This window comes from Perissodus microlepis, chromosome 15 (assembly GCF_051167445.1).
Source record: "Perissodus microlepis isolate ML-2025 ecotype Zambia chromosome 15, ASM5116744v1, whole genome shotgun sequence".
NCBI classification, from domain to species: Eukaryota; Metazoa; Chordata; class Actinopteri; order Cichliformes; family Cichlidae; genus Perissodus; species Perissodus microlepis.
Genome location: NC_140475.1, coordinates 8,044,121 through 8,071,510, shown reverse-complemented (window position 1 = coordinate 8,071,510; position 27,390 = coordinate 8,044,121). Strand labels below are relative to the sequence as shown.

The following is a 27,390-nucleotide window of genomic DNA, read 5'->3' as shown; positions in this document are numbered from 1 at the left end:
CTAGTCATACTGTAAACAAAACAGCAGACAAAGGTGCCCTCATGTCATTGAAGACTAATGGCATGGCATCAAAGCCAGTGAAATTGATTTGTCACCATCTAGTGGTCAATTGTACTTATTACAGCTGCTAAAACTCCATTTAGTCCTCCCATTTTCTTTCTTTTTAGAGCACAAATACAGATACAGAAAAACTGATACCTCGTATGGTTATTGAAAATCTTTTATTATATTGTTCACAGTGCTCAGAGGGTGGTTGTCAGAACACAAATGTACAGTCGAGCAGTCAGAGGACCCGTCAGACACCCCACCCTTCCAACTCTTTTCTTGTTTAGACTGCATGACAGACATAGTGCAAACAGCTCTTTAATTTCCAGTTCCCTCTATTAGTGATACAGGATATCGAGAGCTTTATGTGAAAGGTTTCATTCAAAAAATATTCTGTTTAAATCAGCTGCTGTGCTAATAATTATGCACTGTAGTAATAATAATAGTCCATAAGGTAGCACACAGAAATATGAACAATTAAAACTGAGAAGACTCCTTTTGCAGATGAAGAGCATGCAATAGGAAAAGATCCAGATTTCACAGTCAGAAACTGACCGGGAACTTTAAGCTAAAATATGAAGAGTACTAGAAGAACTGAAAATGGAGCTTATATATTGAAGTCTTAAGCACTGCGTTCACTTTCTCTAGAAATCATTAAGTTACTGCACTATACGCAATGAAGGACATTTGATTATTGGTGAGATTAAAATTTGTTGCGGCATTAAATTTCTTTGTTATTTGCAAACAGTTAATCGGTTATTGCTGATTGCAGAATACCCTCAGAGGACGTAAATCAGAGGATTCTGTAACATGTTGTTCTACGAGTATATGCTATATATAAGGTATAAAAAACAGCTGGGTGCGACTGTTATTTTAGAGAATCAAAATATAAATTCACAGACTTCTTTTTCGTGAGATATATTTATGGTAATGTCGATACTATAATTACTCTGGCATATAGACATACAGTACATATAATAGTAAGTAAAGTCAGTATGGCTCAATTACCCTGTATCAGTGCTAATTCTGAGAGGTATTTGAATACAAGGCAGTCTGAGGCCTTCTGTCTGGACTGGGTCTACAGTATGGCAGTAACGTGTGACTTCAGAATTCAATACTGTTCAGGTAGCATATTTATATGTTTTTTCACTCGGTATTAATGGTAAAAAACAAAACAAGTTTGCTCTCGGCAAAGGGAGCTGAACTCACAAATGAAAACGAGGCTGAATTAGTCGGTAAACCTTCTCTGCTGTCACTACATGCAATCAAACAGGCCAGTGTGCACCAATGCAGTAATGAAACCTTTTCACAGGTGATAACAGTGACATAGGAGCGCACGCCAAACAACAGTGTGAGTCTGAGCAAAGCCAACAGAGTGCTACAGTGAAGACACGTTAATAATTTACCCATTAATAACCAGAGCTACAGATATGAATACGGCCTTTTTCATACAACTCGGCCAGTGACTTTTAACTTTATTGCACATTAAAACACAGCTAGCGCAGCTTTAGAAAAAAAAAAGACATCATAGAAATGTCATTAATCTTACACTTTCTGTGAACATGTCATTACTGGAGCTTTAATTATGCTGTAGAACCATTGTGTACAGAATATACTGCGTGTCGGCTGGGTCGGTGGAATCGTAAAGCTCCTTTGTAGCTCAGGAAAACCTGGGCATCCGTAAACACTGCATACATGTGACAACCCGAACTGTATAGAACCAGAGCAGAGTGCTAAAAAATAGACTGTTTAACAGCAGTGTGTTTGGTAATTGGACCAACCAGTATTTACACACATTTTAATTTCTATGGATGACTCTCACCATTGACATAATACATATTATAAACACCATTTAAACCATATAGATTTTTAGTAAGTATGGCATATACTTCTCTGTAACACTGCAGAATAAATATGAATTAAGAGGTATTTGCAGTTACTAATTGGCCCAAGTCTCTTCATGGCATACACTAAGACAGGATACTGTACCAAGTACAAAAGTCTGAGAGAGGTAACAAAGCAGTGAGATGATGTGTCATAACGGTATATGGGCACCTTGGCCTTGTTTATCCGTTGTACGACCTAATCTGACCCTGATAGCGGGTGAAAGATCAATCAGGAAACAAGCTGCTACAGCACTGTGCGTGTGTTTCAGTATATGCTGGTATGGCTGAAGAAAAACAGGCATACACTGTAAAAAAGCTTCTCCAAAAAACAAAACTCCTTACACAATATGCTTCACAGACAGACCAAGTTGCTGTTAAGGCTTTGTTGTATATGAGCTTATAAAGTGAGGTTAGAAATAAATGCACCTATAAAGTTGTTACAAAGAGTGACCGTACCCTGTAAGTAGATGAACACATTGCTGAGATTTTGGCATGTGAAGTGCTGAGGTTGTATATCACAGTATTTACACAGCGTAACATTGCATGAAGACAAACTCGTTGTTTTTTGTTAAAAATGGCTCTCGTTTGCGTTCGGCGAGCGAGCTCGAGTCCCAAAAAAACAAGCATCCACCTGACAGTCAGTGTTCAGCATCTAGTGGCTGATGACACTTTTGTGTGTGTGTGTGTGTGTGTGTGTGTGTGTGTGTGTGTGTGTGTGTGTGCGTATAAGTCAGAAAGGGTATTTATTATCTGGGTCACTCTTACAGGTTAAAACAGAATACATGTTACAGTTTACAGTACCTTGACATACCAACTTAGTGCCTTTAGTTAAAAACGCACTTCAGTGAAAAGTAGACAAGTGAGACACTTGATTGAAAAAGCATCCAACAGGAGTGCAAGCAGTACAAAAAGAGGAAAAAGTAAAGAGCTTAATATATACTGTCTAAATGTTTAAAAAGCATAGTATATTTGATAGATTTATATATTCCACCTATTTTTTCATCTATTTTACATCATGATTCCACCACCGTCCAGCTGATTTGTATATAATTTTGGCTTTTTAAAAAACTCTCCCAGTAGCATTGCACAATCACACACTAACATTTGTCTTCACTCATCCTCTTCTGCCAGACTTTTCATTCTGTTCCCACTTTCCTCAGTTAATTTGAAGCACATATTATCAACAGGTTATTAAGCAAGGCATGACTTTGTCAAAATTTGCATTAATTTACTAAGATCATCCATCCTGACTGCGTAACTGTGAAAATCTCCCTCCATTTTCATCATTCCTGCAGCACTACAATCCTTTGCTCCTGCAGAGGGACCCATTTCTCACGTATCCAAGCCAATCCAGTGCTCCCGCTTTCAGAGCCGTGGACAAAAGGCTGTGGGAGCAAACACCCTGGAGGACACAACAGGGGAGTTGAAAACACTCCTTTCCTCCATTTATAAAGGAAGATGAAACACCCCGTGAAACAGGAGGGAGATTAAGGGATGTCTGCTCCCTCTCCAACTTCTCCTTCAGGCTCCTCAGCTTGGGAGCGGCCTTGCACGTCTGAAGGTGTGTGAGCACATCGTAAGCTGCTCCAGTTAGCTTTGTTCTTGTGCAGGTGATCTAGCATCGTTTGGCTGAGCAGGCTGGGCTCAGTGAAGCGGTGCCACTCCTCAAACAAGGGCTCCACAATGTAGGAAATAAAACCTTAAAACACACAGACATCTTCTGTTAGGTACACACAGTACAGCATTCGCGAACAGGGCGAAAAGAAAGCGCGCTCCCTTTTGATTCTAAGTATTTCCGTATTAGTACACAATAAAAGAAAAATCTAGCCATCACCAGGTCTTAAATGTAGGTAAATACAACCTGAGACGAAAAAAAAACATGACATATTACACCGTCATTATTGATTTAACAAAGCTAAGCCAAAATGCAAACGCAGGGTGATTCAGTATCTTATAGAACCATCTTCAGCAACAATAATTTTTTTTCTGTGTGACTTTATCAGTCTGTCACATCGCCGTGGGGGAATTTTGGCTCACTCTTCTTTACAATAGTGCTTCTGGCTATTAAGGTTTGTCGCCATTCATTTATTAAGGTCCTGCCACAGGTCTGGACTTTTACTGGGTAACATCTTAATTTGTTTCTTTTTCAGCCATTCTGTTGTAGATTTGCTGCTGAGCTTGGGATCACTGAAAAGTTGCACGATTCAGTTTTAGCCCACCTTTAGCTGACTATAGAATTGGTATACAGAGGAGCTCATCGTTGATTCAGTGACTCCAAGGTGCCCGAGTCCTTTGGCTGGAAAAACAAGCCCAAATCATCACCCCTCCACCGCCTTGCTGATATGAGTGTGCTGTGTTTCATTTTCTCCTGGCAACCCTTCCAAACAAGCCAAACTTGTTTAGTCTTTTTCTGACTGAACTGTCATGAACTTTAACATCTCACATGCTAACTGAGGCCTATAGAGTCTGAGATGTAGCTCTTGGGTTTGTTAGCAGTTTTCTCTGGAAGCAGTAAAGATATACTTAGCCCTTTACAAACCGCTTCTTCCTTTTTGGCTTAGTTTTTCTTTAACAATTAATGACACAGTGAAATATTTGATGTTTTGTAGTTGATCAGATAAACTGTATTAACTCCTGATATATAAAACCTTAGAATTAAAGGGGTTGTGCTTTCTTTTTATTGTACATAGAGAGCCCCTATGAAGTGCAGTTGTGTGTCTGTGAGTGCACTCTAGTACTCACCTATCTGAATGGCTGGGACAGAGTCAGACTGTTGGTTGCAGAGAGGACTGATCTCTAGGTCAAACTTCTTCTCCAGGTCACCTGCAGGTTAAATGCCAGAACTCAGAAAACAGATATAAGACATAATGAAGAGAGATACAGATGTTAATCTCTGTTAAAAAACAGAATACTGTGTATAGATTTCAAACACAGTGATGTCTTTATTTGCAAAAATGACATCCCTGCATAACTAGTAGGCTGTGGTGGCTAAATTGAATACATTTATGATAAAACAACACATATTTAATTTATCACACATTTAGAGATGTCCTATTTCTTTTTCTTTTTTACATCAATATTGAGTTTTGCTTGAATTTTTTAATTGCTTTGCAAGACAGAAAGACTATTGCTGTTATTAAACAATGAAATGGTATTTTGAAGAAATGCAAATTTGGTTTTAACACTGAATATTAGTATGAACTGATCATGTCACTGATCATTTGAGAAAACCTTGACATAAATTGAGATAAGACATCCTCTCACCCTGTCTGTAGAATTCCTCACACACCCGCTCGCTCCACTGCCTGCTCAGCTCCCAAACCCGACATGGATTACAGATATCTGCACACTTGAGCGCAATCTGCAGGTTTGCAGATTGAAAGAAATGCACATATACAGTAAATGTAGACAAGGTTTTCATTCAAATTCAGCTTATAATGAAGCTGAAGTCACAGGAAGAATTGCTGTGAGAAATGGAGACGGTGCACTATACCTGCAGTATAAAGTGTCTGTGTGAAGCCAGCTGAAGATCCAGGTCCTGGTTGTCCAGATGTTCTCTGAAGGTCATTAGGAACTCATTTTGTCTGTTTATGTCTGTAGCCAGGATGAGAGAGCCCAGCCGCTGTTCAATGTCCCGCCTGCAGAAAAGAGGGAAGCGTCACCAAGACGAAACAGCAAAACATAAACTTTCAACTCCACCTGTAACCGAGCAACAACTGGTTTTACAATAACTTCCTACATCGAGAGCGCCTTGGTTGGCGCTCACATACCGAGATTGACCTCTGACCTTCTTGTGAAGGCTCAAAGACTCATGGTGCAAAGAAACAAGAGTAGCAAAAATGCTTTAATTGTATAAAGTAGTACTAGAATACTACCCTCCAAAAGACTTACATAGTGGACGTGAGGCTCTCAGTCCAAACACAGATGGATTTACATTTTAGAGCCATTATATTGTGCAAGTTAAAGCTTAAGCCTGCCTATTGTCCATTTAAACAAATGAAATTTTACAGTAACACTTTCAAATATCCAAATCAGCCTGCTATGCTGTATTCGTGTTTGTGTGTTCTTACGACATGTCAGCAGGCAGGTGGGACAGCAGTCCCGACTCTCGCAGCATGCCCACAGTAGATCTCCAGTGGTGACTCTCCAGCACAGATGTGTTCTAGACAGGACAAATAAAAACCAAACTGTGTTTCAAACAGGCTGAGACACAAGGCCCTTCATCCACACGCTGACATCCATCTGCAAACCGGTGTGTACCTGGTAGAGGGATGCCAAGTGGTGTCTGGTCTTGATGAGGAAGGGCTGGTTGACTCCAGGATGGTCCACGTCATGGGCAGCTGCTGCCATCAGACCCAGGAATATGTCCAGAGGACTCAGATGCTTTGCCAGCTACAACACAGCAATGTTTGTTCTTTACACAGGAGGAAGACTTGGACTCATTTTAAAGAAATTTTAAAGAAAGCTTCTTTGCTTGATTGTGAAAAGACACGTGTTCTTTGGAGAATAATACTAAGTCTGACAAGTGCAAAGAAAGAAAACTTTCTTATTACTGCCACTTCTTGGGTCTGTTTTTACAGTTGGTACTTACAAAAGAGGTTGTGTATGAGATTTTAAACATTCATGCAGTGGCATAAAAAAACAAAAACAAACAGTATCTGCGTGTTTAACTAGCTACTGGCTACACCAGCTGTAGTTTAGGAGGTAGGGCAGATCATCCACTAATTGGAAGCTCGGTAGTTTGATCTCTGGCTGCTCCAGTCTGCATGCCAAAGTATCACTGAGGTAGATACTGAACCCCAAGTTGCTGTCTGATACCTTCTTTGAAGTTTGAATGTTGGATGGAAAGCACTTCGGTGTAGAAAAAACAATGCTTGTATGAATGGATCCAAAGTTCATTTGTAACCTTTCAATAATACTCTTATTCTACAATATTTTGATTATTAAGATGTGTTAGTTAATGTGTTGATGTACCCTGTTTATTAGTAGGTTCTAAAATATATTTTACCTTTAAGAACTGTTATGAAATTTTTAAAATATTTGTAAAATTAATAAAACCTCTAATGTTAATCTTAAATACTTCTGTTACATTGAACTAGAATTAGGAAAAAATTCAGTTGCCAAATTAAAGTTAACTTTTTTGACCCACGACTTCTCCTCCATTACTTCTGTTTTTTGCAGGATTGGGTCAAAATCGTCCTTTTGGTACTAAAAATGGTATCAAGTATTTTCATAGGTATTGGTACAGAGTTGAAAATTCTAATATTGTGACAACCCTAGTCAGACGTTGACACCAATTTTCAGAAAACCAGGCTAAAATATGTATTTTATAAATTCACTCAACTAGAATCATTCAAAAGAGAAGGCAAGAAAGGAAATGCACTTGTTGGCATTGTGGGGGCACACCGTAATATGTTTGTTTTTTAAATATTTTATGTGGGCTGATGACTGTAGCACTTTTAAAAACAGCTTCTCAGACTGTAGATAAAATATGTGTGTGTGCGTGTGTGTCTACATAATGTGAGTGTTTTGATCTGTGATTCTTGTGCTTTACTCATTCAGTAGATCTGAATGTGGTATAAAGAACCTCTAACTTTCATAGCACCAGCCTACAAATATTACCTGCTGGAGAAAATAAATTGTGTATCATGCCATTTAAAGTACTTGCAGTTAAAGCCTAGATGTGTGCCATAGCATGTAATCATAGAATATTGACCTCCAGGCCTGTTCTTATAAAGGGATGTTTGTTGTCTATGACACACTGGTGCATGTGCTGACTGAATTTCATTCAGGGCTTTTAACGAAATAGAAGCATCACAAAGCACTTCACAGAGCAAAAGAGGACACAAAAGCAATTACTGAAAAAAGGGAAAGATGCAGAGAAGCTTAATCTGGTCAGAGGGCTTTGGAGAGTTCTCAGAGCTATGGATTGATGTGTCGTTGAGTCTAAGTGAGCGCGAATTATCCCAGAGGGAACAAAGCTAATAGAATATGTCAAGGAGAAGCTTAGCCTGGTGAGGTCTTACAGTGTGAGTATGACAGACAGAGAGAGGCAGAGCGCGTGTGTGTGTGAATACAGTATTATTCATTACCTTGGGCTCCTTTAGGTAGCAGTACATGGCTTGAGTAACATCACCAGCATGAACAGCATTGTGATAGGGATTTTGGGAGTGGTAGTCCTCCTGCACCATGCCTAGCAAAGAAAAACACAAGGCCAAACCCTGTGAAACACGACTTTCACACCACTGACCTGCACTACTGTTTTGACTGTTTCAATCTCCATTTGATTTTAAGGGTGTTTTCACACCAACAGTTTGTTTACCCTGGTCCAAGGGTGTCACGTCCGGCCTGCGATACAAATATATGTGCTAGATAGTTTCATATGTCAATTATTAATGGTCTCTTGGTATGTGGGAGCTGAATCCTCATAGCTTGGATCATAGTCACACCATGGTGTGATAACCAAATTCACACCTGCACAAGCAAACTGCACCGCGATAGAAAAAGAACCAGAGTTTAATTCAGAAGGAGTGAACACAGCGGGTGATGTGTTTACTCCTTAACAAGTCCTATAAATGGCTAATTAGTTTTATAAAATTCTGATGACTTGAAATGTCTTTACTGCGATCAGTTTACGCACACAAAGTCCAGACGATGTCTGAATCGGGTCAGCTGGCATTGGAGATGATCAGGTTAAGACATAATCTCACTACAGGAAATAATAAATTCTTGTTTGTTGTGATTTTACCACACTACTTCCTGCATTATCTTTACATTACACCCAGCACAATCAGACATCACACTGACTTGCACAGTACTAGGAAGCTGGCAGGTGATAGATAGATAGATAGACAGATAGTATTTTGGTGGGGCATTTAATGTCATTTCCATCGTGCAAAAATTCATTTATACTTGAACCCATAGATTGTGTTTCTTTCCTCTGCTGTGTGAAATTACAAAACAATGTTGACTGTGTGCTCTGTTGCCATAACAACACGTAGCTCATTGTTACTCTGCAGTATCTATGAGGTACCATTTAGCTTGCTATGGTTACTGGGTTAATATTCACTTACTACAGGAATGTGCGGACTATCCCTTTTGCCCAGATTTGTTGTTAGTGCACAGAGTCTCTTTTGTAATGATTTACTGGTTGAGTAAAAAGCAATTGTGAGTTTTCCTTCTCAGCTTTCAGTCCCGCCAAAATAACAGTGCAGGCGCACTTCATAGTAAGTAATGTTTCTATGGAGGCAGGAGAAATAATTATGTGTAAGGACAGCAGTGTTTTAAAGCTGAGAAAGTGTTGAAATCCTAAAGTCGGAAGCTTAAAAAAACTATTAACACTTTATTGCAGCTTACCAAGAAACCTGTTAAGTTTGACCATGTCCAGCTCAAAGTGGTGAATGAGATCGTAGACATTGAAGAGATGGCACATCAGCGTCACCAGGCTGTTACCTAAAGCACACAACATTGATATTCAAAAGAATTCATATAGCTCAGATCAGTAAGTCCACCAAGTAAAAAAAAAATCACGTTTTACATTTCATATGGAATAACTTTTTACAGTGTTTGTGCTGGAAGCATGCATAGAGTGATGGTGGATTGTATCCTGTAGGTGGGGGTCAAAAAAGTTTATGAAAATAACCAATTTCATAATAAATCATCTCACCGTTTGTAAGACGATCGAAGAGGAAAATGTCAAAGTTCCATGTGCCTACTTTCGATAGCATGTGCTAGAAAGAAAGAAAGAAAATTGTCAGACTTTATCTGTTGGGAATATGTGTATGGCTTTGACTGCATATGAATATGTGTGTGTGTGTGTTTTCTCACAGCAGCTTGTCCCAGGTAGTCATCATCAAGTAAGTGTAAGGACCTGGGGGTGTGAGGAACTAAGCCCCTCAGCAACCTAGAGGCGTGGCAGTATCTCTGGAAGCTCAGGAGACGCTTCACCTTTCTCCTGGTGATGGTCTCTACCTCCCCCTGTTGGGCACTGGCTTAAATTACAAAAAGAAAGAAAATGCATGTTGTGTGAATAGCTGAAACACATTTTCTACACAAATGGGTGACCTACAGGATTTAAATGGTATGTTGTTCTGTCACAGAAACCAAGAAGAGAAATATTTTAGGTAAAACCCCATCATTACAAAGGGTGGGAATTTCAAAAATAATTTATTCACCAGGAGGTATTTGCCTACTCTTTGAAAATCCCCTCTTCCACCCCTGCTCAAATGACTGTGCATAGTTGTGGTAGACTTGTGATATGAGTTTGCACTGAACCTCCTTCATGAAAGCTGTGGTTGTCTCTGGCTTTGTATGTTTCTCCTGTTTATACAGTAGCATCTAATTTCACAGTGGCACACATGTTTTACTGCTTTGTTTTTTCTTCTTCTTGTTATTGTTTCATCATGCTCAGTAAACTGCTTACAGGCACATTGCTGCCACCATCTGGCAGTAGTAGCCTATCACATCCAACCTGATGCCAGTAAACAAGAGAAATATATATATGTTAAAATGAGAAGCACTCATAAAAACTGTTTGTTTGTTTTTACCATGTGTTGTTAATCATTAAATGTATTTATAGCTGAAATAAACAGCTTAGTAAAAAGCAAAAAAAAGGGAGGGGGGAATGTCAGACTGTTTAAAAATTAAGATAGCTGTGCCATTTTAGACAGTCTTTTCTAGAAGGCCTTTGTAGTTTACAAGGATAGTATTTTTTAATTGTTATGTAACAAGAAAAAAAAAACTAAGAAATTTGAGCACTTTCTTAGGTTGACATGACTAACACTGCTTCACACTGATGTACAGTTAGGTAACTGTTTTGAACAATGAGATTGTTTGGCCTCTGTGATCAACATCAGTGGATTTTAAATCAAAGAAAGAAAAAATAGATGTGATTAAAGTGCAGACTTTCTGCTTTAAGATAAGGGGGTTAAAAAATTGTGCATTAATTGTTTATGACTTATAGCCATTCTTTAACACAGTTCTCCATTATCAGAGGGTCAAAAATAATTTAATTTAATTCAATTTTATTTATACAGCGCCAAATCACAACAACAGTCGCCTCAAGGCGCTTTATATTGTAAGGTAGACCCTACAATAATACATAACAATTGACTGACAAGCAGTTTCATGGACAGATGAGGCCTGTTCCCAAATGATGCAGACAATATCTGGAGTTGATTCAAAGAGATGTCAGGGTAAGTGAGAGAGGCCAACATTAGGCTGATAAAACAAACTTATCACTGAAGGAGCAAAAACTTTAGGAGTGGCTAAATCTACAATCTGGTACATTCTTAAAACGAAGGAATACCAGTTAAGTAACACTCGAAGACCTGAAAGACCACAGAAGACAGTTAAAGTGGATGACAATACAATCATTTACATGGTTCAGAAAAACAACTTTACAACATCTAACCAAGTCATGAACACACCTCTGGAGGAGGTGTATCATTGTTCATAACAAGGTGCAAATCACTGGTAAACACTCAAGAACAACAAGGCAAGATTAGACTGTTTACGGCAATATTTTTTCATCGTTCTGATGGTCACTGTAGTGGCTATATTAATTTCTTAAAGTTCTCTCTTTCTCTTATATTTAATATAACCACACTACCGACGGACAAGCGCCTGTTTTTATGCGTTGTGGTTAGCAACAACGACGGTAACACCTTCGCGTGTCCGCTTGTTTATGTTCCACATAAACTTTTCACAATAAAGCTCAAGATCCTGTTGAGACTTTTCAAAATAAACTGAATCACGTGAAAGAGCAGATTATTTACGGATGAGAAGTAAAAAAAATAGCCGCCAGGTGCTAAAAAATAAACCTTAGACTCAAACGTTAGAACAGGCAACCCGCAGCACGCCGTGTAATGAATACAATTTATGTCAAAAAATGTATAGTTTCATGCATCGGTTAAAACCCTCGACTCCGGGTGAAGGACGCGCAGCTGGAAACACTTCACTCAAGTCGAGCTGCCTGAGATTCACAGAATTTACAGGAAATGTAACATTTTTGTGATTTATAACGTTATCGGGAAAATAGAATTCTTATATCGGGATATGAGATTTTGGTCATATCGCACAGCCCTACCTCAAAGAGTTTTTACAGTTCTGGAAAAGAAAAAAGAATCTGACAGGTGAAACCTTGCACCAGAATGATGGGAAGAGAAAAGTATGGAGAAGGAGAGGAACAGCTCATGATCCGGAGCATACCACATCATCTGTCAAACATGGTGGAGGTAATGTTATGGCATAGGCATGTATGGCTGGATGGTGTTTATTGATGATGTGACTGCATGATAGAAGCAGCAGGATGAATTGTGAAGTGTACAAGGCTACACTCTCTGCTCTGATTAAGCCAAATGTTGCATAACTGATCAGACAGAGCTTCACAGTGCAACCAGATCATGACCCAAAGCAAACTCCAAAAACAACCCAAGAGTTTCTCAAGGCAGCAAAATAAGATACTCTTCAATGGCCAAGTCAGTCACCTGATCTCAACACAACAGAGAGGCTTTTTAGTTACTAAATACAAACCTGAAGGCAGAAAAACCCGGAAACAAGCAGCAACTGAAGGTGGCTGCAGTAAACGCCCGGAAGAGCATCTCAAGTGATGAAACACAGTATCTGATGATGCTCATGGGTTCTACACTTCAGGCAGTCATGGGCTGATTTTCACCCAAGTATTAAAAACAATCCTTATATTGTGTGTGATCTGCAAACAATTAATGTTTTAATTAATTAACATTTGTTAAAACCTTTGAATGAAAACTGAAAGTTTGCCCTTCAATTAAATCTTGACTGTTTGACTTAAATTTCACTGTTGTACCTTTTAGTAGGTGTTAATATTAGACTGAAATACAGAAACAATCAAATACAGTTTATTGTTGTTCCAAGAAAATTAAATTTTCCAGAGAAGTATAAAGGAGAATAGTTTTTTACATGTATTTTTTTTTTAAATGAGGAGACTTACTTTTTAAAATTCGCAGATCAATCAACGGGTAGGAGCCTCGTCTCTCAGCCAGCAGCACACCAGCATGACCAGTGTTCAGCCTGCCATCAGCTAGATGGAGAGAAGAAAGAAAGAAAGAGGGGGGTGTAACCGAGGAACATGAATAAAGAAAGAAAGATTTGGGATTATATTTTTGTGGTGGCTTTTAGTGGCACACATACCCCATGAATAATAAGTCAACGTTTCAAGAGGAAGCGCGGAGACGGAATGAGAGCAAACAAGGGGCTGACGGCAATGGCAATTTTATTTATATAAGACATTTCATTGTAAGTACACTCAATGTGCTTAGCAGAGATGATACAAACAAAAACCTGTGTGGGTTTACAATGCCTCAAAGCAGTGAAAACAGCAAAATAAAACTTTACAAAGAACAAAAAACAGAACAGCCAGAAGGGTTTTGGGAACAGTGTTGTACTTAAAGTAGATAGTCAAGATAATCAGCCTCATGGATTCAGATTCAGATGTTCTTAGATTAGCCCCCATGAAACAAGAGGATCCTTGATGACACAGAAGAACCAGGACATCGTGCATCTCATCCAGGTTTGCCAGAGGAAAATGGATTTCATGCCACCTTGCAGCTGTAATGGATTACACTAACACTTTGCCTTTATCAGATTGTTATTGCCTTAACTTTGTGTGTGTGTCTGTGTGTGTGTGTAGCTGAAACTGATGGTTTCAATTGGTTTTAATCTGAATCAAATGTCAGGTTTGTCTTACAACCAAAGACTAATTGAAAGACCTGAACCTTTTTCTTTTCTGGTAAAAAAAATAGATTTCTTTGAAGAGCCTGAGTCTTGTTTTTGCTCCTTCTCTGAAAAGATTGTTTTATCAGCCTAATGTCTTGATTTCCACTGTTTACACAGCTGACAAATGTTTTCTGGGGAACATATTGATAAATGCCAATGGATTTCAAACAGCAAATTTTCTCCTGAAAGGAATCGAGTGTTTCAGCATACTGTGTGAACGCTCATCCACAGTCTTGAATAGCCTGAGAGGTCCCCTTCTGGGTTTTCCTTGTGGTTCGAGCATCTATCTGATGGAGAAGGAGCACAAAAGCTAAACAGAGACTCCTAATACTTCCTCTGTTTAGCACTTTGCAATTCACACACTTTGAGGCCAGAGAGGAGACACAAAAGAACTAGGTCCTAAGTCACAGCCAACATGCACACAGATAAAATTTGCACTTGAATAAGCTATGGGTATACTGAATAATTTACACGGCAGTTGTGGGGAACTGGAGCGTATTATATCCCTAAGGTTGCCAAATCACATCACCTCTTTGAGTCTTGCTTAGGCGATGCTAAAAGCAACTGAACTACCTGTTAATGGGGTTTGAGTCACTGTGGTAACGCCCTCAAGTTGCCAGATCTTGCTATGCAAGTTTAAGCTGCCAAAGCGTTGGAATTTGCAGGTAGATGTTGTGTTTGCATGTGTGTGTGTGTGTATGTGTGCTTTGCAGGAAAAAACATATGGTGCAAATGTTATAAATCCTGATTTATACATGTAAAAAAAACAAAAACAAGTGCTGCGGGGAAGTGACTCAGCCTGCTAAAGCAAGGCAGAGGAGTCCCACTGGCCTAGTTTTTGCAATAAAAGGAGAATAAGGGGAAGGCCTCTTTGCTCTTAATCCTGTGTTCTGATGCGCGAGGAAAGGAGGAAATACATCTTCTGGAAAAACACCGCAGTCACAGATCATCCTCCTTCTAACTCAGACAAACACAATCACACCAATTCCACCCCCACCTCTCTCTCCCTCTATTCAAGCTGCAGTATTTTTCATTCACATCATTCCAAGTTTTCATTTTCTCCCCTAATTTTTGGCATCTTTCTGCACATCCTCCTTCCTCTCCATTAGTGCCCTCATCCTTCGTTCCCGTTCAACAACTACACCCCATCCCTTCTCAATATGAGCCATCATTTCCATCACCACCTGCTCCTCTTCTCCATCCCTCTTTCTCTCTCTCTCTTCCTTTAACTCCGTGTGGTAAAATAGGTCATTGATTCCACTATGCGCAAAACTGGGTCATTTCAGATGAAAACGTGAATCAGTCGGGAGGTGTTTTAAAGAAGCGGCGACGCACATGCGCCTCGTCACGCAGACCATGCTGTTGCATGCGCCTCGTCACGCAGACCATGCTGTTGTGCACATGCACGCTTGTAAATGAGGTTAAATCCCTGATTCCAAATACAAAAACAAGATGGCACACTTGCCACATAGCGCCCACTCACGCGAGCAGACACAGGGGAACTGACAGGAATACATTCACTTGGCTTCCATGAATCTGTGGGTGTTTGTGGCACAAACTGTACTTTGGGGCTGTTCTGAAATTTTAACAGATCCCCCCCCCCCCCAAAAAAAAAAACAACAACAAAAGGAAAAACACATTTTAAACACAAAGGGGGAGATGATGTTTTCTTCCACCAACAGCTGCTGCTTTATCTGGATACACAGATAAATACAGTAAACATACTGAGCAGATACAGTAAAAACCCACTGGTAATGCTACCATTCTTTTATTTTTTTTATGAGTATGTGCACTTCTACTTCATTGTCTTGCTAATACTGACATCCAAAACCACAGTTTATTGAAAGTTTATTGTGTTTTTTAAAAACTATCCATCTGTGCTTTGTGACGCTTTCTTTAAGCCCTTGCTACAGTAAATGTCACAATGACTCACAATCACCACTGACAACTTATCAGCAGTGTCTCCACACATTTGTATGTGCTGATATCAAACAGTGCGCAGACAGCCATTCGCCCTCATTAAGAAATCGTTGCATGTATGAGGTCATCACAGGGAAAGTCACCGACAGAAAACAGTATTTCTCCCTTTCCCCCTTGCTTGAGTCAGCAAAGGTAATTCCCCACATTACGAATCATCGATTCATTATTAAAAATCCACACTGTTCCAATTTTAATCATCAGATTATTATAAAAATATTTTCCAGTTGCCGTCAGACTTCAAACCTATTAATTTTCCTTAAAAGGTCAAGTCTCACTAAACACTGATAAGACAAACTGAAGGTATCGTAGAAGAAGCCCGAGATCGAGCCGAAAACACTTCTAAATGTCAAAAATAAATATTCAATAAATACTCAGTCAACGTAAGTTTTTTGAATCACATCCTATGTGATAATGATGCTATGCAACTGATGCTAAGCAACTTTCCAATGTTTTATTACTGTGATTGTTAAATATAAAACACATTGTCCTTAATTGCTGTTGATGCTGAACTTCGTTAGTAAGAGACATAGGCTTGATTGATGATGTCACACGGACAGCTGCAGCTCAGCAGATGGTAACACAGCTTTATTTAATGGACCCTCTGGCTTTACAGCCCAAATCCCTCATTTCACTGCCTACTCTGCTCAGCTGTCTGAACTATTCTGAACCACATTTCGACCTGCGTGGCGTACGACCACACGCACATGTAAGCATACGGCCTGAGGAGTGCTTGTCAGAGACAATCTGTCAAATCTGTCTTGTTAACAGTGAAAACATGGCACGGACTCAGAAGCTGAATATTTAAATTAAAAAAATGAAATGCATTTGCAAAACCACAAAAAAACAAGACCTTAAACTAATTTCAGTGCTAATGGGTGAAACTGAGACTCATGAAATTTGTCTCTCTCAAACTTGGACGCATTACCTTCCACATGTGCGCTCCTGTTTTCTGTGTCCAGCTTTATCTCTTCTTCCTGCTCCTTTCCTGATTCCACCCAAGGACTTGCTTGATTTCTCTCTGGCCCCTGAGAGCCTCCCTTGCGTGCTCTCCACGCTGCTCTGAGTTGCCGTATAAGAGCTGGTAGCTCCAGGGCCAGGGAGAGGCCACCACATGTAACAGGAGGAGTCCTGAGGGGACCCCAAACTGGAGAATTAGGAGGCTCCTCTGGACAGACCCCAACATCAAGACCGGTGTCCCGCATCCTGAGATCTGGGCCCCAGAGTCCCTCTAGGACAGGCATTTTGATACCACGCAGGGATGGAAGGATGGATGACAGGTGCACCAAAAAAGATCAAACTAAAGCAGAGGCTGAAACAGAGGAGAGGGTGAGAAAATATGGTGGTGTTGACAAAGAAAGAGGGAGAAGAAGAGAGAGGGCAGAAGAAGAGAGAAGGCAGAAGGAGAAGCTCACTGTCAGGTAGCCATGGGTGAGGATGAAGGAGTTGTCTAGATGTAGGACAGTGTAACAGAGACTGCAGGGAGACACGGTATCAGTAAAAGGAAAGTCAGTCGAACAGAAAGAATGAGAGCATAGAGGTGAGGAGTGACAAAAAAGAAACAAAAAGTGAGGCGCCGTGAAAAGCCAAAAAACAAGAGAAGAGAATCGTTGCGTATCCCTCTGTCCCAGAGCCACTGACAGTCTGCTCCTTCCTTCTGCCGCATTCTCTCTTCCCTCTTCAATCTCACTCGCGCCAACCTTGTTGTGGAGTCTAAAAGCCCCTCCTTCCCCCTCTCTAAGCTTGCTCACACACCGTCTCTCTCTGCCTACTAGCCCAATAACAGACCAATAGGATTGTGGGAAACACCGTCGAGCTTCGGTTCACAGCTTCTGTCACATGGTGAGAATAGTGAGACCAAAGCTGTTTGAGGTGAATTTAGGATATATACACAGACGCATCAGTCCCCCGAATTCATTTTCACAATAACGGTAGTTCAAAACATTAAGTCTATTTTTACAAATTTAGCATTTAAAGGCAGACAAGACTATAAGAACTCACTACAGGCCTACAGTTTTTTTCAATTATATGCATCATTGTTGGATGGAAACAATAGAAAATACTACTAATATTAAATAATGTCCATTCAACTTCCAATGCATCAAATTACTTTAAAAAAAAATTAAAGAGAGATATTGAAAATTACAATAACATAAATAGAGGTAGTAAACTCAACCAGACGGTGGACATGAGTGGTGAAGTGAGCCATTAGGCTGGAGAAGCAATCCTATTGGGCTTGGTTAGCTTGTGGGTGTCTGAAGGCAGCTCGTAGGTACTTGCAGGCAAAGTGTGGCTCTGGTAGTAGTTGAAGCAAAAACTCAGGAGCGGAGATCTTTGGTGAGCATGACTTTTGATCGGTCTTGAAGAAATTCGGACAAAATGCGAGGTGATGTCAACTTAGGCTATAGTCAGGATGTGGAAGGAATAATTTTAGGATTTCTTCAATCCCACTGACATAGCTTCTATAAAGGAAGCAAAATTAGGGGGACGAGGGGGCACTGAGGTCACTCACGGTACCAGAGAGGAGTCCATCTGTTAGCTAAACCTCAGATCCAGGAGAAACCATGCAGTGTTTGTCGTGGCCGTGGAACGCTGGACCAACTTTTTAACCACTCAAGGATCTTCAAATTCTCAGCTGGAAAAGGGTGGCATGCACCCTCCAGATTGGATGGGTTGTTGCCCCAAGTGGGGGAGTTTTGGTATCTCGAACTTTTGCTCATAAGTGAGGGGACAGGAGAGCAGGAGATTGAGAGGGCAACTGGTACTGGTCTGTTGTAATGAAGCGAGAGCTGAGCATAAAGGCAAAGATGTCAATTCACTGGTCTATTTACATCCCTCACCATTACCTATGGTCAGGAGCTCTGGGTAGTGAATGAAAGAATGAGACGGTGGAAATGCACTTTCTCCAAAGGATGGCTGGCCTCTGTCTTACAGATAGGATACAGAGCTCAGACATTTGGAAGGGACGCAGAGTAGACACTACTCCTTCCCACAGTTAAGAGCTAGTTGAGGTGGTTAAAACATCTGACTAGGATGGCACCTGGGCGTCTTCTAGGTGAGGACATGTTCTACCAGGAAGAGGCCCTGAGGTAGATCCAGTGAGTGTTACCAGGCATCTGGGCATCTCTGCTTGGTTTGCTGCCCTCGCATCCCAGCCCCAGATAAGATGGATAATCTAGAGAACCCCAGCACAATGTCTACACGTATCCTTTAATTATCACAAACAGTAAATCGATCAAATAATCAACTCTTTGTCTTTGTCTAATTTAACCGTGCTTAGGTATGGGGGAAAATGTCAGTACAGGACAATATCCCACTGATTCCTCTTGCAATATGGTATTTATACTCAAGGCTAAATAAACCATGCAGCTTCTCTAAACAGGCTCTTTTACCAATTTCTTACCAGAACCACTAACTTATACCTCATTGCCACTGCAATTATGAAACAAATAATTTTAAATTAAGCATATGGTAACTAACCTATAACTAATTAAACCACACTGGTCTAGAGGCTGGTCAGTGATCCCATGGTAACCATCGGTCAATAGTGAAAAATGTATATTCCCTGATGCCAACTATTTAGCAAATTAAAATTTGAATTTCACTTGTTCAGCAGTTGTTGGAGGTCACAAGAACTTTGGGTTGCCTGCAGGGTCACCGACAAGTCCTCAGACCTGTATGACTGGGGTTTTATGGTATTACAGAACTAAATGATTGGACTGACACACCAGTTTACCACAGTGGAATGAAAAACTACATAATTCCTGCTCTTTGCCTTTTCATGGCAAAAAAAAAAATCTCTTCTTCAGTTACACAGACATCAAAAAGGACTGTACCATTAATTATGTGTTTGCCTTTAGCTCAATTTAGTATCTTGTGTTGAATCTTGACAGAGCCTATGCGGTAATTTTTGTGTCATTTTACAAGGTTCAGTCTCCAGAGTGGGAGATCTTTCTTTAAATCATCAACTCTGACATTAAAAACTTTTTAAAATTATTTATTTATTTACTTTGGGAAAACTTAAGAAGTTGGGATGGGATTTGTATTGCACAGGACTTGGTGCTAATAAATATTTAAACACAGAACAGAGGGAAGTTGTCACTGATTACTTTGGCAGAATATTGACTAATGGTGTTACCACAAAGAGCAAGCCACCTATCACTGCAGCCTATTACATATTGCGTTTTCTAATCAGCACACTGTATTGACAGTGAATATTACAACTAAGTGGACCGATCACCTGAAAGAGTTTGCAATCTGCGTCATCAGCATATCAGGAGCTATTTTAAGATTCCCACCCCTACGTGCGCATAGTTTATTTAACTCTTATGCATATAAGCTCTTTTTTTACTAATGCCCTGTTCCCAGGTGCACTGACTCAGTAACAATGCCACAGGAGCAGGATTCAACAGAATAAAATTATAAACTTCTTCTGCTCGGGGGTAAAACGAGGTGCATGCTGTGAGTCACCATTCATTAAGGCCTCACTGGCACAGGAACACTTGGGTGGATTTGCTGTGATTTATTGGCTCTGAATTCTTCAGTATAGGTGACTAACCAGCCCTGGGCCAAAACACAGCAAGGATTTTTGAGAGTGGCAGAAGAAGATTTGAAAAAAAAAAAAAAAAAAACAACTTTAAATTCTTAGAAGATTTTCATGTTTTAGAAATGTTAAAAGAAAATGGTCAGTTTTCAAAATTAAAATGAAGAAATTTTTAAATCCGCTAGCTAATGTCCCTAAACTAAAGCTAACTATCTGCAATCCTCTGTTCTATCAATTCTACCTTAAGCCTAATTCATTCTTTTATCTCATACAACCATTATGCATCATGCAACTGTGTCCCTTCTCTAGCCTAATTGATTTTATTGGCCCAATTGTAGCAGAGACTTGTACCTCAAGACAAGTTCAAACCTCTCTGTTTTATGTCTTTTCAACCATTAAAGACCTGGATTTCCACTGCAAATTGCTTGTGCTGGACCTAAAAAGCTGGCAATGGCAAAACTGCAGAAACACTGTTGTCATTGCCTTTGGAAAGACTTATTACATGAAATTCACTGATGACTCACAAATGCAGCCTATAAATTCTGCCTGTCACGACTTTCTTTTACTAAATAACAGAATATTCAGTTCTCAAACCCACTGAAATGTAGTCTGGTTCCCATAAGGAACCAAGGCTGATGAAGCTCCTCAGCATTGAAGCCCAACACTGGGCATCCTTGATAAATGAGATCACAAGGTTGCTGGTTATCAGTTGTCTCTGATAACGCTGAGTTTATCCATCCAGCTTTTCAGAACCATAACAGTGAGATAAAAATGTGATAAAAGCAGAAAACTAGATCATAATGACAGCTAAAATTGATGTAGATATTGTTGTTAGTATTTTAGTGTGACTAGCTCCCTAAGATGTTAGAAGCTCTGTTTCTGCAGGAAAAATGAACTTTCACATGGAAGTATCTGTTACTCGTTATCACCTGCTACATTACTGAAAACATATGTATTTCTGTGGCTGCTGAAATCTATTAATCTGAATAAATTTCAGTGAATGTAAGCCAGTTAGATATAGCATGTGCTCCTCTTTACATGCACTTCATTTGGAGGATGCAGTACTAACAGTTTTGGTTTTTCCAGTGGAATTGTTTCCTTGAGAAACGGTCACATGCAGACAAAAGTTTCAACACACACACTCACCCTCACACACACATGACAGGAACATAGCCTTGAACGCCACGTATCACTTGCAGGGAGTTCGTTCTAAGAAATCACGAGACAAAGAGCATTAAGATAAAAGATACACTACTGTGAGAAACTGTGTGAAGCAGGCAGTGAGAGTAAATGCAGAACAGAGTAATTCATTGAAAATGTATCATTGCTATGTGCTGAGAATATAGTTGTTTCATTGTAGCTTAGATCAGCATTTGGTATTTTGTGTAAAATGTATTTTCTTGTTGGCTGTATTTGTACTATTTCTCTGTGCTTGCACCAAGAATCTTACTATATTCACACCAGAAACAAATTTTCCCTTAAACATGGAATATTATTATGCTTAGACTAGTGACAGCCATTTTCAGAGGATTGAACCCTTGGACTGTCTATATGTTCACATCATTCATTCATACAACGGCCTTAAGGAAAATTCTGCAATTTTGGCAAATATGAAATGTGATTACCTGGACTTTATCATAACCTGATTATATCTGAGTATTCAAAGGTCAAGGTCACAGTGACCTTATGTGCATTCCATCCTTGTGGAAAATGATACATTTACATTACATCTGGCATAAATGTCTGTCTTGCTGCCATAAACATTGTACTATTGAATTAATATTTAATTAAGCTTGAATTAATTTTTAATTAAAGGTTACCTTGTACCAGATAAGAAAATCTGTGCCTTGGGTTACTCTTTTTAGCTTGGTTGATTGGAACACTAAATCTCTGTAGCCTAAGGAGAACAGTAGAAATGCCTCTTTTACTTAAAACCACCAGCAAATAAAAACATATCTGTGTCTGATAACTCTCTGTTCAAGTCTGAGGTGTTCCTTTAAGGCAGAATGCTATATCAACATTAATAACACATACTTAAGATTTCATTCAACTCAAATTTTAACATTTGAAATCATTTGTAATCTGTACAGTGAATTTTAACCAGTTGCTCACTCTCTACATATGGCTTTAGTCTGCATCATTGTAATGCATTTCCAGATCTCTGCACGACATGTTAACAGGGGGTAAACAGTGCCGTGGTTTAACCAGTCATTATCTATCAGATAGACACAGCTCATACACAACATGTGCACATATAAAAAATAAAAAAAGATGTGAACAGTGTACGTTTTGTAGGTTTTCTAATAAAGATCACTTTATATGGCTGGAAACCACTGACTCTCTGTCCTTTAGATTTTTGAAGGAGACTTGAAGACTGGGTCTTTCTTTAATTTAATATGATTTCTTTTCAAGCCTGCACTCATTGAAGCTGCAGTGTCCCCCACATGTTGTCATGTCCCACCCACAGACTTAAAAAAAAAGAATAGCTGATCACACTACAGTCACACGCTCAGAGCAGCATGCAATAATCGACAAACGTCTCCTACATTTTCTGAGAAAGACAAAGATAAAATCTTCTCTAAATGATTTTATTCATCTCAGGCAAACTACTGAAACAAACAGTGACCTATAAAGATATCAGTGCAATTCCAATTTCAAATGTTTTCAAGCATTTCTCCGTAAAACTCAAGCATTGTCAAGGATTTCCCGCACAAACCATGTGAAACTAAAGAGGGTCAAAGTCAGAGCTGTGAACAAAAATCAGCTCGGCTGACTCACTGACCTCTTTCAGGTGTCTTATTTTCTTTAATGGGAACCCCTTCCTAATTTTGAGTTTCAGTTTCCCAAAGAGTACTGTCATCACAGTGTCTGTCTTCTGCCTAGTTATAGCCTGCAGTCATTAAACTAGCCTGTACCCATTACCTATCATTTAGATAGATAAATCGATAGATATAAGGATAGATGTATTTTAAAAACGTTAAATAACACAGTGAGTCTTAACAGTGAAAGTGTCTCATATAGTAGCTTTCAAGAAATAGTACTGGTTGTGTTTTTATAACAGCTACAATGACATTCATGGTGTAAGGGGTTAAACGACATCAGCATTTGTATTTTTAGACACACTGTTGTGGCTACACTTCATCGTCTCATCCCCAAGGTCTAAGACTGTAGTTATGATTAACAGCTATATCTCCTCTCAAGACAAAGCCTTTAAAAACATGGCCTGAGCAGGCTAAGTCCTGCATATGTAGGACTTTTCCAGATTAAAAACACATTGTGTATTGAAACCCACAGAGCTGAACAATGTAGACAGTTTACAGAGATAGCGGAAATATGCATCCCTGTTTGACATAGAGATTATTCTCGGCCAAAGGTCAGTAAAAGCCTGAAACACTATTACCAAATATCTGAAAACACTATCTTCTACCAGACTACAGCTGACTACATATGCTGTATTTACAGCATACGTAGCACATTGATGGAATCGGGTCAATGATCATTCTTACCCAGCATGCGAACCTGTATGGCATTCTGCTCCCAACTTTTGAAGGCTACAGCTCCACACCTCTGTGACAGAGAGGAATAGGGAAAAGGGGAAAGGGAAGGAAAGGCTGACATTAATATTACAAAGGCCAAAAATATGCACACTGCTATCAATGAACTGTGTTTAGTGAAAAAGGAAACCGTGCTAAAAGCCGCAGTGACCCTACGTGTGAAGCCACAGACGGTTTTCACACTGGTGTGCCACCCCTGCACTCTTTTCCCACAAGCCCTCACTTAAAAGTAAGAGAAATTCTAAATGAACAGTTATAAATTGAAATTGAATTTAAACTAAAAACGAACTAAAGATGATCTATCTATCCAACCATAGCAAATAGCAAATATTTCAAGAGATTTTGGTCTATTTTCATCACATCAGGACACTTCCTGTGTTGGGTGCTTTGTCAAACTGAAAAAGTAATTTGGGGAAGGAAGAAGGGTATTTATTTAAAGATTATTATTCATCACAGTGAATAAGAGAGGGTAGGGGCAATCAGTGACACTAGCATCTGTGCTTCCAGTAGAGACATGTCTGTGTTTTGGCCAACAACGCTAAAAAGTGGGTCAGGCAGCATACTGGCATACACTGGCAATGATTTGCGCATTAATCACATGCTTCCACATGGTTGGCCCTCACGGCCAGGGGTCTTTAGTCATCTTTTTTAGTCATTTTCTATCAAAGGTGTACTTGTCTCTAATTTAAATCACATGTTTTTTTGTTTGTTTGTTTGTTTCTTTAATAGTGAAAGATGGAGCAGATAAGATTCACAGTACTGTTCTTCTCAACTCTCACCCTCCAATACCTGATACTATTACACTGTTACTATTGTTATTGGTATAATGGCAAGTTAACATTAAGTTTACAGTTAAGAAATATTTTTACAAAAATGTCACAATCCCTGAGTTTGTGTAATTGTTTTCAATTATATATTCAGAAAATATATTCTCACCGTCCAATTAAACTTAGGCCTCCGTTTAAGACTCTCAGCTCAGATGCTACTGTCCCACTGGAAGTTTTTTTTTTTTTTAAATTTTGTTTTGTACTACAAAATGTCGAAGAGTCCCTTCAAAGTAATATGAATGTCAAAAGATTAAAATACCATGACTGTCTTATGAGTCAAAATTGATAAAGCCTGCTAGCAGTGCCACATCTGCCTGTGTACCCTGATCTGATATCAGCTCTTGAGTATAATTAAAACCCAGAGTCCTGTGCTGTAGATCAGTCAGACACAGCTCGGTACATTTCCCAATTGAGGTCATCTATTTATAATAGCCAGTAATGGCTATAATAGTTATAATGGCTTGACATCTATGTGCATTTTGGAAACGGGTGAGAGGGGACTGGGTACAATGTGGGAACAAACTACATACACACACACACATATATATATAGATATAGATATATATGACTGAAAGCAGGTACCCTAGCTGACCTGACAAATCATCTGTTATCCATTATTAAACATGTTCTTTCTTTGTTACTCCTTTGGAGGAAGACAGTCATAAACATGTACCTTGAGTAGGAGGATTTACATCTGATTTAGCGCACATTGTTTACCGTCAAGCAGGAAATGGGTGGAAGGAGGCAAACCAGAGGCAGTGACTGTTCGCTCATTCAGCCCACGTGGTTATGGCATGTTTACAGGACACGTCTTGTCATTTTTTTCCATGATCTCTATGCTCACATCATTACTCATTTCATCTGGCCAGCTTTCTAGTTTAAGTCTCTCTCTCTGTCAAATGCTTATGACTAACACAGCTTTTCACTCTCCTGTACATAGCGGGGAGTCAATGTTTTGTTTTTGTTGATATTTACCCCCCATCCGTTTTGTGCTAGTGAAACAAATGGCAATTTGAAGTGTTTAAAATTTTCGTTACACTATGTTTGAATATTTAGCCAATACAAAATGGATGTGGTACAACATATGAATGGTTGCATCTGTAGCTAAATGTCCACTCGGGTACCAACAGGTCAGTGACAGTCATGGATACAGATGTTTGGACAACAAATAGTTTTAAATTATTTAAAACTTTTCATATATACATCTGACAAATTTCATTAAACCCTGAAGTGGAACATGATCAAAGAAAACACATATTAAATGTTAATGTTATGGATCAGTTTCTTCAAAAGTTTTCATGGGCAGGGTCTGTGCAGGCATCACTTGTACTAAGTGATGTATGGAATAAAAGAAATAAGCAGTGTGCACAATGATGCATAATAATGCATAATCAGCACCTATTCAAAATATCAGAGGGCAGAGAATAGTAAACATCAAATCAGGGAATTAATTTTAACAATGACAATTTAACAGAAACTAACCCAAAAAATCACCAGTTACTCAATAATATCATCTACCAGACACTTGCTGGTAGCACTACAATGCCACACAGTCAAGAAGTGGGGACAGCTAAAACATCTTCCCCACAACTGAGTAAGCTCCACACTTCATGGAAAACCATGAGGTGGGTTACAAACTTTTATTGTAAAACCACCCTCTCTAATAGGCTACAGACCCTTTAGTTAGGGTTAGAGTTATTTATTTATGAGGTTAATAAGATTAAGGTTAATAATTTTCATACACCTCTTTACCCATACCTTATGTAAATCATTTATGCATATTCAATTCAAGTATCTGCTTAGACATTTATAACTGAACATCTAATACTTAACATATACGCTGTGGCATGTCAGCAAACACCACACGCAAACCCAGCCAAAAACAAGTCCACTTCACATCTTTCCCCTGCTTGTGTGTGGTCTGCAGTGTCCAGGCTGCAGGTTGACTGCTGTAAATCTGTCAGTACACTGACGTGACACATGGCAATAATACACAAGGCCGAACACTGCAGCAAACACGGCGTACAAGAACAAGCCTGCACCAATAAGTCTTTACCACAAAAAAAACACAAGGTCATTATTTGCTTGCTACATGTCGTGCAAACATTTAGCCCATATGAGAATACTAGCACGCTCATCCGGTATTAATGCAACGCCACAGCATGCACCATAAACAGTATTCGCTCACTACAAACTCTCATTTAAGCGCCAAAGACTGTTCACAGGTCGTTACGGTGTAACGGCTTTCTGTCGTTAAGGCCTATTACAAAACAAGTCTGTCTGTTTAGAGGCACGCAGCCGACACAGCTGGAAAAAAAATCACAGTCTACGTACCTCGACCATTAAACAGGACATTTAACCATCGTGGCAGCTCGCAGATGACAAGTGAACGCTACGGAATCAGGCGCGTGCGGACTGTTTTCATGTCACGGGGGAGCTCAGGAGTTAATCGCGTACAGCAGGACGAAAGGTGACTGACAGAGTCCGAGCTGACAACTGTTTTAAAACAACTATTTCATCCTCCTCTCGCGGTTGCCCCTCATCATACTCGCGTGGTAAGGACACTGTGGGCTTTTTAAAAGGTGAAACCCAAGTTGCTGTTTTCCCTCTCCGCCCCTGCCCGCGTGCTGCTGCTGTGTGTGTATGTGCTTGGTGAGCCGCAGAGGGAAAGGAGGGGAGGGGCGGGGCGGGTCTTGTTGGGAAAGATCCAATCAGGACTAGGATACAGTACCTGCTCTAATTACGATTGGTCGTTATCAAATAAACAGTGTTTTTAATTTGGAATATTCTAAAATAAGGGTGAG

General features: G+C 39.6%; 1 protein-coding gene across 3 annotated transcripts; it reads right to left on the bottom strand.

The window, feature by feature from the left end:
• Nucleotides 1–202: 202 nt before the first annotated feature.
• LOC146371587 (3',5'-cyclic-AMP phosphodiesterase 7B-like) lies at nucleotides 203–27,227 on the bottom strand. Of its 3 annotated transcripts, XM_084952991.1 has the most exons (14): nucleotides 26,921–27,227; nucleotides 23,712–23,772; nucleotides 16,591–16,974; nucleotides 12,901–12,990; nucleotides 9,759–9,922; nucleotides 9,598–9,661; nucleotides 9,288–9,383; nucleotides 8,024–8,124; nucleotides 6,192–6,323; nucleotides 6,002–6,093; nucleotides 5,431–5,569; nucleotides 5,196–5,298; nucleotides 4,674–4,754; nucleotides 203–3,630 (listed from the first exon to the last, which is right to left on the bottom strand). In XM_084952991.1, the coding sequence occupies exons 3-14, from the start codon at nucleotides 16,904–16,906 to the stop codon at nucleotides 3,419–3,421; spliced, it is 1,590 nt and encodes a 529-aa protein (XP_084809117.1). In that variant the 5' UTR covers nucleotides 16,907–16,974; nucleotides 23,712–23,772; nucleotides 26,921–27,227; the 3' UTR covers nucleotides 203–3,418. The 3 variants fall into 3 exon arrangements, with proteins under 3 accessions (XP_084809117.1, XP_084809118.1, XP_084809116.1); XM_084952992.1 differs by lacking the exon at nucleotides 16,591–16,974 and having other exon boundaries at nucleotides 26,921–27,226; XM_084952990.1 differs by lacking the exons at nucleotides 23,712–23,772; nucleotides 26,921–27,227 and adding an exon at nucleotides 17,078–17,524.
• Nucleotides 27,228–27,390: the final 163 nt, after the last annotated feature.